Here is a 21,702-nt window from a genome sequence, read left to right as displayed (position 1 = left end):
GAAATCTGGCTAACCATATCCTACTGTGCTTCTCAGCAAGGCCTGTTAGGGTATGTTCACCACTCATTTCCATTAGTCGAGGATTTATAAGGACCTTCAAAATGTTATTTTTTTAGTCCAGATTGAAGGGCGAAGGCATATATAATTCATGTCCTGCATGATGAGAGTGATTTATCTAATGGTGAAGACAAAATTGGATACATTTAGGGGGTTATTTACTAAATCCGAATTTATCTAATATTTTATATAAAAAAAAAAAAATAAAAACACAACCAAACCTCCATGCTCAGTGACCTTATTCTTAATAAAATAACCTGAATTCATTGAATTGTGCAAAAACTTGATCAAATTAAGATTTTTCTCCCAAATCGCTCAATTTTTTTTGAGTTTTTGCCCGAAAACCCAGAAAAAGTCAGATTTTCAGGCTAAACCCAGCACAAACCACAATACCTTCACATTGAGATAGTTGTCTCTCCCATTGACAGGACCTCGACAGGTCTGAGACTAGGGATGCACCGAATCCACTATTTTGGATTCGGCCGACCTCCCGAATCATGCGCAAAAGATTAGGCCGAATACTGAACTGAATCCGAATCCTAATTTGCATATGCAAATTAGTTTTGGGAAGGGGAAACAATTTTTACTTCCTTTTTATGTGACAAAAAGTCACAGGATTTCCCTCATCACCCCTAATTTGCATATGCAAATTATGATTTGGATTCAGTTCGGCCGAGCTGAAGGATTTGGCCGAATCCAAATCCTGCTGAAAAAGGCTGAATCCCGAACCAAATCCTAAATTCGGTGCATCCCTATCTGAGATGGTGAATTTCGGATTCAGGCTTTGTTCCATTGAGATATAATAAATCTTGAAAAACTTGAGTTTTTTCCCCATGAAAAATTTGAGTTTTGCACCAAAAAGCCAGACCAGATAAATTTGAGGTTTAGTAAATTAAAGACTTTCAGGCATGGAAAGAGGAGGTTGCCTTAGTATCTTCCAACTTCCCCCCCCCCCCCAAAAAAAAAAGTACAGAAAATCAACTTTCTTTACCTGGAATAAAATCTGCAATATTTTAAAAAAATGTTTTAGCAACAATTCTCTATATGCCCCCCCCCATCTTGGCTAAGTAATTATATTTGTTTAAACAACAATTTAGTGCATTTGATACTTATCCTGCAGCTCTGCACTCCATTTATAGAGTGATCTTTCTGTGCCACTGCTTGTTCCACCTGTGTTCTGTAGGGAAAGTTGGAAGGGCTGAGGGCAAATATGAATAATTTCTTAGTTATAAATATATAATGCCCAGAGCGTGGGAGGTGAGGTGAGGGTGACAAGGGGATTTATCAAAACTGAAGGAAGGGTAAAAGGAAGAAGTGGAATAATATTGTATTCAGAAGAATCTGCTTGCTTGTGACCTTGCTGTTTTTATCAATAATGTGTTTAAAATGCCAAATATAAATGCCTTTACTAATGTTCTGCTGGCCGGGCTTTGCAAGTGGGCACCTTAACATGCATTTGATTTCTAATAAGGTTTTCACATCTAGATATTTAGAATCTTTGCTAATTGCAGAATTTGCATTCTATAAGCAATATTTGCTGTTTCAATCTGCACGCTCTAGTTGCTTGTTTGCTTGTGCAAGTCAGCGCTGTTGTGGTATCCCTTGGATGTGCTGAGGATCAGCTGCTCATCTGTACCCCACATTGTTTCTGATAAGAATACACCACTGCTCTTGCTATGTCCCAAAATCAATAGGATTCATCCCCTCGTTTGTTTTCTGACCCTATATCCAGGGAAAACTTATGGGAAGAGTAAGGGGTTAAGGGAAAACAAACATGTCTTTGGTATTCCATTAAATAAAAGTGAAGCAACTGCTAGTTGATCCAGAGGAAGGCAAAAGCCCCCATTTAAAGCCTCTCCAATTTGCCATAGGGGGGGGAAAAAATTCCTTCCTTCCATGGCAATCAGACCACTCCCTGGATCAACTTGTACTATGAGCTATCTCCAATTTGGCCAGTCTTTCCTCATAGATAAGATTTTTCATACTTTTTACCAGCTTTGTTGCCCTTCTCTGCACCCTCTCTAATTAAAATAAAGGTGGTGATTGGCTATTTGTGACCCCCTATGTGGACTAGCAGCCTACAGGAGACTCTGTTTGGCAGTACACCAGGTTTTTTTTATGCTATTAAAACTTGTCTCTAAGCCACCTGCTTTAAGGCCACTGGGAGCAACATCCAAGGGGTTGGTGAGCAACATGTTGCTTGTGAGCCACTAATTGGGGACCACTGAAATGAGAAAGTAAAGTAAATGGCCATCGTGGCATCTCAAGCATGGCCAGTTTGGCCACATCTTGCCTACAATGGTAAATAAAGTGTATGAAAAGGGACTAGACTCAAGGGATACAAACATAGTTCTGTCTACATATATGCAATGCCATTGCTAGTAGGAGTCTCCTTGTGCCAGCTGTGAGTAGATCATGGGTTACTTACAGACCCCTTCTTTTCACCATTTAAAATAAATGTCTGGAGTCAGCTAATCATTATACCAACTCCTGCCACACACTGATAATAAAACAAGTTCAGAATTAGCAGACACAGGAGCATATCCGTGGCCCACAACATGCTTAATGCACCCAATATTTGTTTCAGTAGACAAAAAAATGTTGTATTCAACTGATGTCTGAAAAATAGACTAAATGAAAAGTATGAAGTTAAATGAAGTCTCTTTGAAGCCAGTGCTGACAGCAGCAAACATCTAAACCTTCACTTTTTAGTTCTGTTATTCTTTTTCCCACAATCCATCTGTATTCATTAATTGGAAGTAAATGTGGCAACTGAGGCACAGATCAAAAGAACCACATTCCCTGCTTTGCAAAGAGCTGATCAGTGCCCCGATTTTATAGTTCTATTTCTAATAATGCTCAGCCTTTGATTTGTTGTTTCGGGCTTCGGTATTTAAGGTATTTGTTTAACTAACATTCCCTAAAATGTATTTTTAGGTTTTTCTTATATTTTCCTTTATACCTAAAGTATACAAACAGTTTTACCTATATCTTCTGGACTGTTTTATTAGCCATAATTAAATTCTTATACTAATGCTATTATAGTAATTAAAGGGGTAATAAATGAGTACACTGTTAACCTGGCCCCCTTCTAAATGCATCATGGCACTTGCCGCAATTTCACTCTTCACATTTGCAGCTTTGTAGTTCTGGGTGCAGTAGGGTGGCACATTTATTCTATGTCTATATTTACTGTATGTCAAGGAAAGTGGCAATAACATGGTTGGGGAAGAGACTGAAGATCTTATGCACTGGTGCACAGAATTTTGGATTTTTTTTCCATGTCTCCATTAAAGGGGTTGTTCACCTTCGAGTTAACTCATAGTATGATGTAGACAATTTGCAATTGGTTTTCATTTTTTTATTATAATTTGACTTTTGAGTCATTCATCTTTTTATTCAGCAGCTCTCCAGTTTGCAGTTTCTGCATTCGGGTTGCTAGGGTCCAAATTAGCCTAGCTACAATTCATTGATTCGAATAAGAGGCTGAAATATAAGTAGCAATAACAATAAATTTATTTTTAGATGGGGTCAGTGACCCCCATCTGAAAGCTGGAAAGAGTCAGAAGAAGGCAAATAATTAAAAAACTATATAAAAAAAAATATTGAAGACCAGTTGAAAAGTTTCTTAGAATTGGCCATTCTACAACATACTGAAAGGTCACTTAAAAGTGAACCAACACTTTAAAGGGGTTGTCACATTCCAAGCACTTTTTTCTGGTTAGGTGATTTTAGATAGTACACCAACAATCATTTTTTAGTAGTTTTTTTTGTTTTTTTTTAGTTCTATTTTGCAATTTTCTACTGTAGGCCATACTTTTCTCAGCAGAATCATAGGACTGTCACAACTAATGTATCAGTTGTAAGGGTCCTGACAGACTGGTAGCTTGCAGTAAATCTCCTCTCCTGTGGGCAATAAAGCAACGGAAAACCAAGTCCCCCTCCTGATTTTCTGGAATTGCAACATGCAAAATACTTCACGTGCAGCGATCCTAGTTAAGAATGCAAAAATAACTTCTTCCATATTTTTGTGCACATACCCGGAATAGCTGCATGTATTGTACATGTGCCAATTCCAATGGATGCTGACAGGCAGGTATTTGGATTTGGATTCTTTACAGCCCTCATAGAAGCAGATTACCCATGGGCCATAAAGCACTCCATCATGATCCTAAGGCTATGGGCACACAAGCTGAAGCCTCCGGCTGTTGTCGCCCAAATAAGAGAAAATAGGCATCTCCGGGCTGACCTCTATTTCAGTTCCACTGTGTATGAGCTCACACAGGCTGATCAGATTCAAATCAATGGATCTGAGCCAGTGGCGTAACTAGAAATCACTGGGCCCCACAGCAAATTATTTTTCAGGCCCCCAAAATGTTTAGAGGTTGACTTGTTTCTCCAATATTTATTGAAATTGTATAGGAATTTGGGCCTCATGGGGCCCCTATACCTCCTGGGCCCCCCTGCAGCCGCAGGGTCTGCTTCCTCTATAGTTACGCCCCTGATCTGAGCAGATCTGCTTCTCTTCCCCTTCAAAAATACACAGGCTAACAACAGCTGGAGGCTGAAAACTGTTTGCCCATTTCCTAATAGCTGACTTTAAAAAAGCTCAGGGAGCATGCTCTGTAGGTGCGTATAGGTGGTCTTAACTCGAAAAATGAATTGCTGAAAAATATATGTGGTAGATAGTCTTATTCTGAATCTTCTGTAATAAATATCTCTCAGAATAACTGCTTAAGGAATTTAAAAGGAAAAGGAAGTAGAAGTCTATTGTTTATTTCACAAATAACTATTGTGTTACATATAATGAAGCTTGTAAATGTAGGAAAACTGTTTTACTTAATGTCTGGTATCTAGCATTGTCTCGAATGTGCTATTACTGTGCCCTGTCAAATAAGCACTTGTGTAGTCTTTATGTTGCCAAATATTTTCTTACAGAAAGCCTTTTCTTTGGTTTTTCAGTTGTCTGCCTACAAAACGTAAGATGATGGAAGACAAAGGACCACGTGTGGCTGACTACTTTGTAGTTACAGGGCTAACAGATTCATCAAAACCACTTGAGGAGGAGATCCACTTTAATGATGCCTGTCATAAAACAGCTAAACCAAAGGAACCCATCACAGATGTGACCGTGATAATCAAATCCTTAGGGGAGGACGTGCCGCTGGGCTATGTATGCATAGACATTACCCCAACTGGACTATCAGCTGACCTCAATAATGGAAGTATTCGAGGGCCTCAGATATATCTTTGTTATAGGAGAGGAAGAGACAAACCACCTCTAACAGATCTTGGGTGAGTTAGTAAACTGAAAATGAACCTTTATTTTTTCTGCGGTTATATAAAGTAATAATATAGTACGGAGGTCATCAACCGGATCATACTGCAGCCCTACAGAGACCTATCAGGCAAGGACTGTATCAACATAATGATACAGTCCTCATGCAGTGGGTTTTTTAAACTTGCCTGCTAGTTCTTTCGCTGATTTTCAGCCAGATACCAGTTGAGTAAGATACTTGGTCTGTAGGGGTCAAGTCAGCAGCTTTTAATGGCCCGTGTATGGCCAACCTAAACCAGCTGTACACAGGTCATTAAAACTGGGTAATTTTCCATTTCTTTTTCTGCTTTCATAGGGGAATTTTCTAGACAGAAATGATGTGAAATAACTTACTGTCACTGGTAAAAAAAAAAAGTATAGTGGATATTTATTACATTATTAACACACTGTTCACAGTTGTTTATATATGTAACTAAATATGTAACAGTTTATTTGTGAATTCTTCAATACTGTAATGCTGTGAGTCTCAGACAGATTTTTTATGCTCTAATTGACTGATTGCAGCATGCAGTACTGACAAGCAGTAATGTTGAATAGCTTTAAAATTATTAAAGGGGTTGTTCACCTTCCAAGCACTTTTTTCAGTTCAATTGTTTTCAGAAATAAAGACTTCATTTTTTTTTTTTTTTTTTACAGTTTTTTCAAAATCTAAGTTCACAGTTTAATGTTCCTGTCTCTGAAGTCTGGCAGCTCAGTAATTCAGGTGCAGATTTGAAACAGTTATAATTTTGCAACATTTAGTTGCTACATTTCTCAGCAGCAATCTCTGGAGTATTACAACTATTGTGTCAATTGTAACAGCTGCCTGTAATGAAACCCAGAGATTCTGCTTGGCAGGGACAAAGATAAGAAACGTATCAACTAAATGTTTCAATTTAGAACAGTTTACAGGGTCGGCGACACTTTAAACTTCAATATTAGAAAAACAATCACACATAGAAAATAGAAAGTAATTGGAAAAGGTCGTTATTTCTGGTGAACTATCTGAAAACAACAAGGTGTTTGAAGGTGAACAACCCCTTTAAGCATTCACTATAGTTTAACAATGCCTGCCCTGTGAAAGTACCTGGGCCCCTTATACCAGAGCTGTAAACTTGTTGGCCAACCCCACTGCACAGTTACAAAACCAATATGGGAGTCCAAAGGAAAGTTCAGGACAAGCTTAATATGGTTTGCATAGGTGAGTTGGGTTAATCATTTAAAAGCTTGAGATGGGCTTTTGCTCTACTTTAAGGGTCTTGCTTTTAATATAATGCTATATATATATATATATATATATATATATATATATATAGATATATATATATATATATATATATATATATATATATATATATATATATATATATAGATATATATATAGATATATAGATATATATATATATATCTATATATATATATATATATATATAGATATATATATATATATCTATATATATATATAGATATATATATATATATATCTATATATATATATAGTCTGTATCTGTACAAATATATATACTTTTTGTTATGTACATTTAGGGTATTGTATGAATGGAAGGAAAGATTAAAGCAGGGTTGTGAGATTATCCACGCTACTCCATATGGGCGTCCAGCTAATATAAGCGGCAGTGCATCCTCGCAAAGAGTATTTATCACATACCGCAGAGCTGCAGCGAGTATGAGCCAGAATTCCTTGGCTGTAACTGATATCTGCATAATTATACCAAGCAAAGGAGAGACTCCACCACACACATTCTGCAAAGTGGAAAAGAATCTGAACAGTAGCATGGTAAGACCAAATATATTCCTTCACTTCTTGCCTTTTTCATTGAAACTAGATACAAAGTATTATGTGCAATATTTGCAACAGTTCAGTAACTGAAAACAATCAGCAGTTATCTTTCAGTGGTCTTGGGCTACAATTTCAAAAACGTATCCACATACTGGCTCTTCAGTGACCTGTGTGGTTTAAAATATTTAGCTGAGACAAATACTATTGTTCAGTGTAAAAATATAAACTAGGTAAATAGATAAAATGTTAAAAATAAAATGTTACCAATACAGTTAATGTAATGTATAAAGGCTGGAGTGACTGGATGTGTAACATAATAGCCAGAACACCACTTCCTGCTTTTCAGCTCTCTTGGTTTCCACTGATTGATTACCAGGCAGTAACCAATCAGAGACTTGAGGGGGGGCACATGGGTCATAACTGCTTTTGAATCTGAGCTGCATGATAAGGATCAATTGCAAACTCACTGAACAGTTATGTCCCATGTGGCCCCCCCTTAAAGTGATGATACCTCCCAACCATATTTGGAAGCACTTGCAAGATGAAATGTGGCCTCATTGGTGGTTCCTGCAGACTTACTTCTACACTGCCAGACATGTTTTATCATGCATAATTATATAATTAAATAGTATAATAAGCACCACTGTTTAGCAGTTGGTAATTAATAAGGTTGTTAGACAGCATCACATCAGCGTTGCCTTTTTATCTCAACCATGAGGTGTGGAAGCCGCTTATTATTGTTCTAGTGGGGGGCCTGTTTAGGTCTCTTGAAATGCCAGACCTATTTTGAATCCCAGTCCAGACCTGCTCTCAGTAGGAGAGCATATTCAGAATGCATGCACTTAATGCACATTTATTTGGCCAGACTTATGGCTCCTTATCCAAGGACAATGCTGAATTTTTCTCACGAGGAAATGTCAGGGTACTTCCGTAAGTAGCCATGTTGTGTATGTTTACCCACGTTTTGTCAGCTGCTCTACCCAAGATTAATCCAAGCTAACAAAACGTACCCTCTTTCATTGCCCTAAAAGTAAATCTACCATAATGCTGTATTTGATACCATCACTCACTGAATGTTGAGATGTTTATAGGTAACAACATACAAAGGGCCTCAGTTTTCATAACCCTGATCTACACTCTTCTGACAAGACTCACCTTACCATGGGTATTTATTCACAACTGGAATTGGAGAACAAATACAGGTTGTCAGTGATACCATTTGAGTTGAATAGTATCCTCTCTAAGGGGAAGAAAATTGTCTGTCACAAGTATTTGTGTGTAAGCAATGGTGTCTAAAATAGTCCTGAATTTCTCCAGCATCTTCAGGTGCATCATTCCTTAACGGGCAAGTCAACCCCAAAATAAATACTTTCCAAATATAAGAAAACATTATTTTAAGCAACTTTCCAATATACATACATTAGAAATTTTATGTGCTTTTATAGTTATTTGTAAAAACAATTGCTATTGAAAGCAGCATTTACTTAACTCCTGATTGTTACTTTTTAAACAATGTTGCAAAACTCTTCCCCAACAAAGACTGGTCTGTTACTCAGCTGCCTTGTCTTACATTGTATCAACAGTGTGAGCCACCAGGGCAGAGAACAGAAAGTGACACTGCTTTCAATAGCAATACATATACAAATAACTTAAAAACCATAGAAAATGTGTAATGCAGGGGCGTAACTATAGAGGAAGCAGACCCTGCGGCTGCAGGGGGGCCCAGGAGGTATAGGGGCCCCATGAGGCCCTAATTCATATACAATTTCAATAAATATTGGAGAAACAAGTCAACCTCTAAACATTTTGGGGGCCTGAAAAATAATTTGCTGTGGGGCCCAGTAATATCTAGTTACGCCACTGGTGTAATGAATGTATATTGCAAAGTTTCTTAGAATTATCCTTATAACTTCTTTAAACACAAACACCTAAAAAGAAAAGAAACTACACATGGAGTAGTACGTTCAACTCTTCTTTGAATTATTTCTGATGTTAGAACTACTCACAATCAGGATCGTCAAACAAGAGCGTGCAGAATATTCTTTTCTAGCAGGGTATATGCAGTGTTGGAACGTGCGATATTTCTAAAAGAAAAGGGGGCTGCAGATGGTGAAGGATCGTCGGAAATCCGGCTTAGACCCTGCGGGTCCTAAAAACTTACCAAACTGTAGCAAGACAAAAGCATTGGAAGGCTCGCAGAGAGACCGCTCGATGCCGGCGTGTTTCCCAGGCGCTGTTAGACACCGGTCCCTTGAGTTTAAACAGCCTCGCTTACACAATGCGCGTCCTTAAGCAATGCCGTATCTTCCCTCACAGTCAGTCAGCTCGCCTCTGGTGCCGTGCAAAGGTTAAATAAGTGATTCGGAGGGGGTTAAGTCTATAACAAACTTTTATTTCATTAACACAAAAGGCCCAACATAAATGTTTTTTAACTTAATAATGTTTTATGACTATTTAAGCGTGTTTAAACTAATTCTTTTATTGTAATTTATTATAATCAATGTATTTTTAAACGAAATTGTAAGCTTTGGAAACGAAATCTTGTAGCCAATTACTAATTAGGCTAATGAAATAATGACCTGCTCTATAAAATCTCTGACGTGATGTTACACGGAAGTATCGTAGGATATGAAACGCGTTGGGCCTTTTGTGTTAATGAAATAAAAGTTTGTTATAGACTTAACCCCCTCCGAATCACTTATTTAACCTTTGCACGGCACCAGAGGCGAGCTGACTGACTGTGAGGGAAGATACGGCATTGCTTAAGGACGCGCATTGTGTAAGCGAGGCTGTTTAAACTCAAGGGACCGGTGTCTAACAGCGCCTGGGAAACACGCCGGCATCAAGCGGTCTCTCTGCGAGCCTTCCAATGCTTTTGTCTTGCTACAGTTTGGTAAGTTTTTAGGACCCGCAGGGTCTAAGCCGGATTTCCGACGATCCTTTTCCATCTGCAGCCTCTTTTTCTTTTAGAAATATCGCACGTTCCAACACTGCATATACCCTGCTAGAAAATAATATTCTGCACGCTCTTGTTTGACGATCCTGATTGTGAGTAGTTCTAACATCAGAGATAATTCAAAGAAGAGTTGAACGTACTACTCCATGTGTAGTTTCTTTTCTTTTTAGGTGTTTGTGTTTAAAGAAGTTATAAGGATAATAGCGCACCTTTCTTGCTGACTAACATTACCGACAGTGGAAGTGTGGATCCACTAATTTTTGGTGCTGCTTTCCCTGAAAAAATTACTTGTGCAACAGCGCAGCCTTCACCCAATTCTTCTTAGAATTATGTTTTCTTTTTTGAAGGGGGGGGTTTGCATTCCCTTTAAATTGGTAAAATTTAGGAATCCTCATATTTCCTTTAATTTTTATACATAAAGTGCCTACAGTGGCTGTCCATATTTAATAGCAATGTAGATGTGAACTTTTAATTGTTTGTTTTCTGAGATTCAGTAAGAGTTCCCTTTGCTTTTCAGTGGGGCTCTGCTGTGTACCTCTGCTACAAGAAATCGGTTGCAAAAACAAACGCAGTATCCTATAAAGCTGGTAAGTAAATTTATTTGTAATATTTTGTTTTTATTTTTAATTTGACCTGTAGTGTTTTTTTTTTTTTTTTGAACTCACTGAAACAGACTTTAAGATTGTAAAGTGTACTATGTTCCATGGCAAGTAAGTAATCCTAGGCAAGATTTTGTAGCAAGTAAGCTTTGTTACAAAAGGTTCTATGGCAAGTGAACTATCCTCGATAAAGTAATATTAACATAATTATACTCAGACTCAGCAGAAGTATCCCTTGCAGTATACAGCCTTTAACTTGAAATTTAACTGTGTCCAATAATGAGCAGTGAACTGTCATTGTATTTTTTCTGTCACCCTGTGAATCTGAAAGGCATGTACTCCAAGTGCTTACATGAACACTGAAATTTATTGGGAATAAAATGCACTTACAGAAAATTCTTTTTATAGCATCATTACAACATTGGATCTCAAGTACTTTTATGAAAATAAAATTAGTATTGTGTTTCTGCTTTTGGAGCTGGCTTCGATTGTGTAAGAGCAATTGTCAGTGTTGACTGGGCCCCTGTCAAATGGTATACAGGCTGTATGGGCTTGTGGTGGAAATAATGAGAATTTTTTTGCAGACTTGGTCATACTAAGGCCTTGACCCACCTGTACTTTGACAGGCCATTCTGACCGTGTTAATTGGGTCTATCTGTCCTACAGGTAACAACATTTCCATGTGCACATCCCGTCTTCCGTAGTTTGAACTTGGTGCTCGTTATTAAGGGATGAGGCACTCAATAGGTTTAAAGAATTGCTTACACAAATGGTTTCTCTAGACGGGGGCTAGCTCCTATGCTTTATTATGCCCAGTAAACACAGAACATTTCAGGGCGATATCTGTCTTATCATTTACCCCCCTCCTACTTGGTCAAATAGAAGACTCTTACTGTTATTCCAGTGGGATCCCGGTAACCAACTGAGAAGGTTTTAATATATAATAACACCTCTTAAAATAAATACTTACTTTGATAAAAATAGGATTTACAAAATATGGCCTTCGCTGTATTTCATTTATGTTGTAGTTAAACATGTTTATTGTATATTTTCTTTAGGATTGATATGTAGGTATCCAGAGGAGGATTATGAATCGTTTCCTCTGCCAGAATCAGTCCCACTTTTTTGCCTGCCCATGGGGGCGACAATTGAATGTTGGTCGTCTGACAGTAATTATCCACTCCCTGTTTTTTCCACTTTTGTTTTAACTGGAGCATCAGCTGAAAAGGTACATGTCTGTTTCCAACATATCTAAACACTAGTAAAAGTCTTGTTTTAAAGTTCTTTTTCCTAGAATTACCTTTTGGATAGATTTTTTTTTAAAATATGTTTCTAGTTGCTATTTTCATAATGAATACTGCGAGATATGGTGTGCTAGATATCTTTTATTGTTTCTTGTTTCCCCTTCAGGTGTATGGAGCTGCTATTCAGTTCTATGAACCATATGCTCAAGATCAGCTGACTGAAAAGCAACAAGTACATTTAGGCCTATTGACCATTGCAGAGGGCCAGATGGACACATCTAAAAGTATCCATGTTAACAAGTGCATCTGCCTGCTGTCCCACTGGCCTTTCTTTGATGCTTTCAAAAAATTTCTCACTTTCCTTTACCGCTACTCAATATCGGGTCCACACGTGCTGCCAATAGAGAAGTAAGTTATCTTGGTGAGAGTTTATAAATAATGCACTGGCTTTGTCTTGTTCTTGTCTGTTTAGATGTGCACACGGTGTTGAGCATTTCCACATTCCATGTTACGGCTATTCCCATGCAGCTTTTTTTTTTATGTTTGCCTAATCGCACCTCTAAATTTTTACTGAACTGACCACCTGTATATTAACCCTTATACTTAAAGGGGCCCATCCTTATAACTGGTGGTTTCTGAAACCAAAACATACTGCTAGTGTGAGCTACATGGCAATAACAGAACATTTTCCACGAGCATTTCCTATTCACTTTCCAAAATAGTAACCTTTTTTTTAATCTGGTTTTGGGAAAGGTTGTTATTTAACCCTTTAAGTGCCACAGAACGTAGAATCTACGTTCTGTGGATCAAAGGACCAAAGTGCCACAGATCGTAGATTCTACGTTCTGCAGCACTTCCGGGTTTGCGAGCGGAGGAGCGGCTGTTAGAGCCGCTCGCTCCGCTCCTTCACGATCCCCTGCCCCTAGACAACGAGCAGAGCAGGGGATCGTGTGGCCCCTGGGGCGCGATCGCCCAGGGGCCCCAAAGCAGCAGCAGGGACGCGTTTCCTATGCGTCCTGCTGCTGCCTGCGCCGCACTTCCGCCCAGCTCCGCCCCCACATGGCTGATGATCGTTGGAGCTGGAGATCTGCTGCGTGGGACCCTTTCTGATCGATCTGCAGCATCTACCCCAGGTAAGTGTAACATTTACACACACAAAAACACACAAACACACCAACACACACTTATTACAGTAATATACACTTACATTCACACTTACACACACTCACACATAGATTTTTGGGGATTGGGGGGGTCACACACACTCACAGCACCCATGTACACTTGCACACGCGCACATGCGCAAATAACATGCAATTTACCCGTTGTGCACACGCATATGTACATATATGGCTTTGTGGCTTTTTTTTTTTTTTTCTTATCGCATCGTCTCTTTTTGGGCTAAAAAAAATGTTTTATTGCCGTTCCGAATAGCGTATTCGCTAACCGTACTGTGCAATAGCTTTTGTATGTTATTTTGGTGGTTATATTGCAATTTTGGGTATTTTGGTGCATTTTTAGCCATTTTATTGAATTTTTAGCCATTTTATTGCATTTTCAGCTCTGCATTTGTGTTGTTCACTTGTTTCTGCCCGTATAATCGATTTGGCCCAGCTAAAATATTCAAACGGTAATTCTGGTGGCCGATTACACTAGTGTGAAAAAAAAAGCATTGATTTTTGTGGTTTTATTAGTTTTTGGTGATTTATTTGCATTTCACACTGTTCTGTGTTATTTTGTTTTGCCTATGTAAATTTTATCTACTATATATCCATTTGGGGGTCTCTGTGCGCCACATAGTTTGGTATATCTATGCATATTGGGCATCAAAGTGTTCAGTAGACCCCTGTCATTCATATTTAGGATGTTTTATGCTGATACGTTACGAAATGTGGGGCACATAATGGGGTAAAATTCAAGCTTTGTGACGATTTTCAGAAATTTGATAAAAACCGTTATGTTCAGCATTGCTTTGCAGTTTGGCAGTTTGCTGTAGAAACACTTATTTACCCATTTTGGATTCGTCAGAATGTGTACTTTCTGAAAATATATGGTTTTCTGGGGTCTCTGTACTGTTAGGGGGGTCTAATGTCGCATAATACACACACCAGGTGCTTATATTGCAGCAGCCAGCGCGTCAGCTGTGAAAATGTCTATACATATTGTCATTTGGGGGTCTCTGTGCGCAACATAGTTTGGTATATCTATGCATATTGGGCATCAAAGTGTTCAGTAGACCCCTGGCGCTCATATTTAGGATGTTTTATGCTGATAAGCTACGAAATGTGGGGCATATAATGGGGTAGAATTCAAGCTTTGTGACGATTTTCAGAAATTTGATAAAAACCGTTATGTTCAGCATTGCTTTGCAGTTTGGCAGTTTGCAGTAGAAACACTTATTTACCCATATTGGATTCGTCAAAATGTGTACTTTCTGAAAATATATGGTTTTCTGGGGTCTCTGTGCTGTTAGGTGGTCTAATGTCGCATAATACACACACTGGGTGGTTATATTGCAGCAGCCAGCGCGTCAGCCGTGAAAATGTCTATACATATTGTCATTTGGGGGTCTCTGTGCGCCACATAGTTTGGTATATCTATGCATATTGGGCATCAAAGTGTTCAGTAGACCCCATGCGCTCATATTTAGGATGTTTTATGCTGATAAGTTACGAAATGTGGGGCATATAATGGGGTAAAATTCAAGCTTTGTGACGATGTTCAGAAATTTGATAAAAACCGTTACGTTCAGCATTGCTTTGCAGTTTGACAGTTTGCAGTAGGAACACATATTTACCCATATTGGATTCGTCAAAATGTGTACTTTCTGAAAATATATGGTTTTCTGGGGTCTCTGTACTGTTAGGGGGGTCTAATGTCGCATATTACACACACCAGGTGCTTGTATTGCAGCAGCCAGCGCGCATCAGCCGTGAAAATGTATACACTATTGTCATTTGGGGGTCTCTGTGCGCCACATAGTTTGGTATATCTATGCATATTGGGCATCAAAGTGTTTAGTAGACCCCTGGCGTTCATATTCAGGATGTTTTATGCTGATAAGTTACGAAATGTGGGGCATATAATGGGGTAAAATTCAAGCTTTGTGACGATTTTCAGAAATTTGATAAAAACCGTTACGTTCAGCATTGCTTTGCAGTTTGACAGTATGCAGTAGGAACACATATTTACCCATATTGGATTCGTCAGAATGTGTACTTTCCGAAAATATATGGTTTTCTGGGGTCTCTGTACTGTTAGGGGGGTCTAATGTCGCATATTAGACACACCGGGTGCTTATATTGCAGCAGCCAGCGCGCGTCAGCCGTGAAAATGTATACACTATTGTCATTTGGGGGTCTCTGTGCGCCACATAGTTTGGTATATCTATGCATATTGGGCATCAAAGTGTTCAGTAGACCCCTGGCGTTCATATTCAGGATGTTTTATGCTGATAAGTTACGAAATGTGGGGCATATAATGGGGTAAAATTCAAGCTTTGTGACGATTTTCAGAAATTTGATAAAAACCGTTATGTTCAGCATTGCTTTGCAGTTTGGCAGTTTGCAGTAGAAACACTTATTTACCCATATTGGATTCGTCAGAATGTGTACTTTCTGAAAATATATGGTTTTCTGGGGTCTCTGTACTGTTAGGTGGTCTAATGTCGCATAATACACACACACCGGGTGGTTATATTGCTGCAGCCAGCGTGTCAGCCGTGAAAATGTCTATACATATTGTCATTTGTGGGTCTCTGTGCGCCACATAGTTTGGTATATCTATGCATTTTGGGCATCAAAGTGTTCAGTAGACCCCTGGCGCTCATATTTAGGATGTTTTATGCTGATAAGTTACGAAATGTGGGGCATATAATGGGATAAATTTCAAGCTTTGTGACGATTTTCAGAAATTTGATAAAAACTGTTACGTTCAGCATTGCTTTGCAGTTTGACAGTTTGCAGTAGGAACACATATTTACCCATTTTGGATTCGTCAGAATGTGTACTTTCTGAAAATATATGGTTTTCTGGGGTCTCTGTACTGTTAGGGGGGTCTAATGTCGCATATTACACACACCGGGTGCTTATATTGCAGCAGCCAGCGTGCGTCAGCCGTGAAAATGTATATACACTATTGTCATTTGGGGGTCTCTGTGCGCCACATAGTTTGGTATATCTATGCATATTGGGCATCAAAGTGTTCAGTAGACCCCTGGCGTTCATATTCAGGATGTTTTATGCTGATAAGTTACGAAATGTGGGGCATATAATGGGGTAAAATTCAAGCTTTGTGACGATTTTCAGAAATTTGATAAAAACCGTTACGTTCAGCATTGCTTTGCAGTTTGACAGTTTGCAGTAGGAACACATATTTACCCATATTGGATTCGTCAGAATGTGTACTTTCTGAAAATATATGGTTTTCTGGGGTCTCTGTACTGTTAGGTGGTCTAATGTCGCATAATACACACACCGGGTGGTTATATTGCAGCAGCCAGCGCGTCAGCCGTGAAAATGTCTATACATATTGTCATTTGGGGGTCTCTGTGCCCCACATAGTTTGGTATATCTATGCACATTGGGCATCAAACTGTTTAGTAGACCCCTATGTTTATATTTAGGATGCTTTATGCTGGTAATGATACATGGACAATACGATGCTGGAAAGTTGAAGCTTTGAGGCAATTTTCAGAATATTTTACCAAAACCGCCAAATTTGGCAAAGCCTTGCGACTCAGTAGTTTGGGGCAGAAAGGCATGGGTACCCATTTTAGATTCTGTATAATGTGTACTTTCCAAAAATATATGGGTTTGGGGGGTAAACATATATTTCTGTGTTTTTACCCCACAAAAATGCAGTCAATGTGTTGATTTTTCATTAGCTGAAGTTACCCACAGGACTATTTGTATGCGCTAACTTCATTTTGGGGCCTCTAACTGCCATATACTTTGGTAAACCTATGCACAGTGGGCACCAAACTGTTTGGAAGACCCCTGGCAATCATATTTAGGGTGTTTTTTTTTGGTGCGTAACGATACGTGGGTGATATGGTGCTGAGAAGTTGAAGCTTTGAGGCAATTTTCAGATATTTCACCAAAACCGACAATTGTGGGAAAGCCTTGCGACTCAGTAGTTTGGAGCAGAAAGGCATGGGTACCCATTTTAGATTCGGTAGAATGTGTACTTTCCAAAAATATATGGGTTTGGGGGGTAAACATATATTTCTGTGTTTTTACCCCACAAAAATGCAGTCAATGTGTTGATTTTTCATTAGCTGAAGTTACCCACAGGACTATTTGTATGCGCTAACTTCATTTTGGGGCCTCTAACTGCCATATACTTTGGTAAACCTATGCACAGTGGGCACCAAACTGTTTGGAGGACCCCTGGCAATCATATTTAGGGTGTTTTTTTTTGGTGCGTAACGATACATGGGTGATATGGTGCTGAGAAGTTGAAGCTTTGAGGCAATTTTCAGATATTTCACCAAAACCGACAATTGTGGGAAAGCCTTGCGACTCAGTAGTTTGGAGCAGAAAGGCATGGGTACCCATTTTAGATTCGGTAGAATGTGTACTTTCCAAAAATATATGGGTTTGGGGGGTAAACATATATTTCTGTGTTTTTACCCCACAAAAATGCAGTCAATGTGTTGATTTTTCATTAGCTGAAGTTACCCACAGGACTATTTGTATGCGCTAACTTCATTTTGGGGCCTCTAACTGCCATATACTTTGGTAAACCTATGCACAGTGGGCACCAAACTGTTTGGAGGACCCCTGGCAATCATATTTAGGGTGTTTTTTTTTTGGTGCGTAACGATACATGGGTGATATGGTGCTGAGAAGTTGAAGCTTTGAGGCAATTTTCAGATATTTCACCAAAACCGACAATTGTGGGAAAGCCTTGCGACTCAGTAGTTTGGAGCAGAAAGGCATGGGTACCCATTTTAGATTCGGTAGAATGTGTACTTTCCAAAAATATATGGGTTTGGGGGGTAAACATATATTTCTGTGTTTTTACCCCACAAAAATGCAGTCAATGTGTTGATTTTTCATTAGCTGAAGTTACCCACAGGACTATTTGTATGCGCTAACTTCATTTTGGGGCCTCTAACTGCCATATACTTTGGTAAACCTATGCACAGTGGGCACCAAACTGTTTGGAGGACCCCTGGCAATCATATTTAGGGTGTTTTTTTTTGGTGCGTAACGATACATGGGTGATATGGTGCTGAGAAGTTGAAGCTTTGAGGAAATTTTCAGATATTTCACCAAAACCGACAATTGTGGGAAAGCCTTGCGACTCAGTAGTTTGGAGCAGAAAGGCATGGGTACCCATTTTAGATTCGGTAGAATGTGTACTTTCCAAAAATATATGGGTTTGGGGGGTAAACATATATTTCTGTGTTTTTACCCCACAAAAATGCAGTCAATGTGTTGATTTTTCATTAGATGAAGTTACCCACAGGACTATTTGTATGCGCTAACTTCATTTTGAGGCCTCTAACTGCCAGATACTTTGGTAAACCTATGAACAATGGCCACCAAACTGTTTGGAGGAACCCTGGCAATCATATTTAGGGTGTTTTTTCTTGGTGCGTAACGATACATGGGTGATATGGTGCTGAGAAGTTGAAGCTTTGAGGCAATTTTCAGATATTTCACCAAAACCGACAATTGTGGGAAAGCCTTGCGACTCAGTAGTTTGGAACAGAAAGGCATGGGTACCCATTTTAGATTCTGTAGAATGTGAACTTTCCAAAAATATATGGGTTTTGGGGGGTAAACATATATTTCTGTGTTTTTACCCCACAAAAATGCAGTCAATGTGTTGATTTTTCATTAGCTGAAGTTACCCACGGGACTGTTTGTATGCGCTAACTTCATTTTGGGGCCTCTAAATGCCAGATACTTTGGTAAACTTATGAACAATGGCCACCAAAATGTTCAGAGGAACCCTGGCAATCATATTTAGGGTGCTTTTTCTTAGTACGTAATGATACATGGGTGATATGGTGCTGAGAAGTTGAAGCTTTGAGGCAATTTTCAGATATTTCACCAAAACCGACAATTGTGGGAAGGCCTTGCGACTCAGTAGTTTGGAGCAGAAAGGCATGGGTACCCATTTTAGATTCTGTAGAATGTGTACTTTCCAAAAATATATGGGTTTTGGGGGGTAAACATATATTTCTGTGTTTTTACCCCACAAAAATGCAGTCAATGTGTTGATTTCTCATTAGATGAAGTTACTCACGGGACTGTTTGTATGCGCTAACTTCATTTTGGGGCCTCTAAATGCCAGATACTTTGGTAAACTTATGAACAATGGCCACCAAAATGTTCAGAGGAACCCTGGCAATCATATTTAGGGTGCTTTTTCTTAGTACGTAATGATACATGGGTGATATGGTGCTGGGAAGTTGAAGTTTTGAGGCAATTTTCAGATATTTCACCAAAACCGACAATTTTGGGAAAGCCTTGCGACTCAGTAGTTTGGAGCAGAAAGGCATGGGTACCCATTTTAGATTCTGTAGAATGTGTTCTTTCCAAAAATATATGGGTTTGGGGGGTAAACATATATTTCTGTGTTTTTACCCCACAAAAAATGCAGTCAATGTGTTGATTTCTCAGTAGCTGAAGTAAAGTCCTGAACAATTTGGATGCGCTAACTTCATATTTGTGTCTCTAAATGCCAGATACTTTGGTAAACCTATGCATAATGGATATCAAACTGTTCAGTGGACCCCTGGCAATCATATTTCAGGTGCTTTTTCTTGGTACGTAATATAGTTTGGGATATGCGGAGCAGCAAAATAAAACCTTTGAAATGATTTTTCAAAATTTTGAATTTTATTTTGAAAAACCGCTATGTTCAGACAAGCTTTTCTGTTTGGTAGTTGGGAGTAGAGAGACATAGTTACCCATTTTGTAATCGGCAGAATGTGTACTTTTCAAAAATGTATGGTTTTCTGGGGTAAACCTATGGTTTCAGGATTTTTTGCCTTGGAATCTAAAGCATGCCGTTTTCTGCCTTAGTGCTTTCAAAATTCAGTAATATACTGCCGGGAGTTTTTGCTGTACAGAAATCCTAAATCTCCCTAAAACTATACATATCTGGTATTGGCACGTTCGAGAGACATAAGGCTTTCCAAATCAGTTGGATTTTCATCTGTAAAATGAAATATTTTTCTGGTATAAATTGATATACAATGAAAAATGGTAATTTTTCATTTTTTTTTGTTATTTAGCACTATAAATTTTTTTGCACAGGTGGAAATACATGAAAACTCAGGCAGATTTAGAAAGCTCAGTTTCTACCGAAAAAAACAATGTATAGTTTTCCTAGGTAAACTATAGGTTTCCCCTCAGAAAATGCCCCTAAAGTGAGAGAGCACAAAATGCTTAAAAACGGCTGGCATTTCGCGTAACCAAAATGTGAAATTCTGCTGGCACTTAAAGGGTTAAATAAGATGTTTAATAATTTAGTTGTTGTGATCTGCTCAAGCAAGAACGTTATGTAAATTATTCATGTTGTTTTTCTTTTCCTCCTAGACATATCTCCCACTTCATGCACAAAGTCCCATTCCCATCTCCACAGAGACCACGCATTCTAGTTCAGGTAACATTTTCCCCTGCTTCCTCGTATTCAGCGTATGGACTACACCTGTGCTGTCACTGCAGCATCAGCTCCATATGCTTTGGGGTGTTGGACTTTAGCTTTCAATCAAGTTTGTGTTACCATGGTAAACTCCACTAATGTTTACGGAGGCTTTTTTCAAGCTGGTGGTTCCACTGGGATTCTGCATCTAAGAAGAAACCTTCATTATTATAAACCGCTTAGAGCCTGTTATGCCAGATACTTCCTAGAGTAACATTTAGAGTTTTATTCACAGCAAAATAAAAATGATCCTTCCATATTTACCAAGCTTTTTGCTACACTGTAACAATTTGTTTTAGTATGATAACAAGCTTTTCCAGATTTGTAACATTCTATTACCTTCTTCATTTTGGCAATTATTGCTTTGGTAGCCTGTAGCTCTAACGTCCCATAGAACAGAATGCCGTCTGATGAATTGACACTTTAGGGTAGGGACACACTGGGCGATTTGGGGAGTTTTAGTCGCCTGGCGACTAATCGCCGCGACTTTTCTCCCCGAATGCCTCCCCTCGCTCTGCGCCTGGCTAAAATGAAAAATCGCCTGCGCTAATCACACGCGTCGATTCGTTTTCCGAAATCGCCCGAAGTTGCCTCACGAGGAAACTTCGGGCGACTTCGGAAAACGAATCGCCGCGTGTGATTAGCGCAGGCGATTTTTCATTTTAGCCAGGCGCAGAGCGAGGGGAGGCATTCGGGGAGAAAAGTCGCAGCGATTAGTCGCCAGGCGACTAAAACTCCCCAAATCGCCCAGTGTGTCCCTACCCTTAATTGACAATGAAACCTGAATTCACTGAGGGGGGGGGGGGGTTCCAATTTGTTAGGCACCCCCGCCCAGTAAATTCAGTCACTAGAATAGTTTTCTTAGCCGGTGCTCCTTTTAGAAAAAAAACACACACTGGCCCAGGGTAAATTCTATTGCCATGCAACTATTTTACTGCAGCAGCATAAAGTCAGAAAATATTACTTTGCTTCATACGTCTTAATTCTAATCGAGGGACGACTGGGCAAGCAAGGTTGCTGCAATAGATATTGTCCGGCCCAATGTGTTTCTTTTCCTAAAAGGGTAG

The 21,702-nt window shown here is 39.1% G+C and overlaps 1 protein-coding gene across 6 annotated transcripts in view; it reads left to right on the top strand.

Annotated features, from left to right (window-relative positions):
• dennd4a.L (DENN domain containing 4A L homeolog) overlaps positions 1-21,702 on the top strand; it is a 79,195-nt gene that overhangs the window by 17,885 nt on the left and 39,608 nt on the right. For all 6 annotated transcript variants that reach the window (XM_041586895.1, XM_041586894.1, XM_041586893.1 and 3 more), the window contains 6 exons: positions 5,020-5,352; positions 6,920-7,169; positions 10,646-10,715; positions 11,786-11,955; positions 12,138-12,379; positions 20,530-20,596. In XM_041586895.1, coding sequence (XP_041442829.1) covers positions 5,020-5,352; positions 6,920-7,169; positions 10,646-10,715; positions 11,786-11,955; positions 12,138-12,379; positions 20,530-20,596 — 1,132 coding nt within the window. The remainder of the gene's footprint in view (positions 1-5,019; positions 5,353-6,919; positions 7,170-10,645; positions 10,716-11,785; positions 11,956-12,137; positions 12,380-20,529; positions 20,597-21,702) is intronic.

The sequence above is a fragment of the Xenopus laevis genome, chromosome 3L (assembly GCF_017654675.1).
Source record: "Xenopus laevis strain J_2021 chromosome 3L, Xenopus_laevis_v10.1, whole genome shotgun sequence".
NCBI lineage: Eukaryota > Metazoa > Chordata > Amphibia > Anura > Pipidae > Xenopus > Xenopus laevis.
Note: the sequence above shows the minus strand (reverse complement) of the source record. Positions and strands in the feature narration are given on the sequence as shown.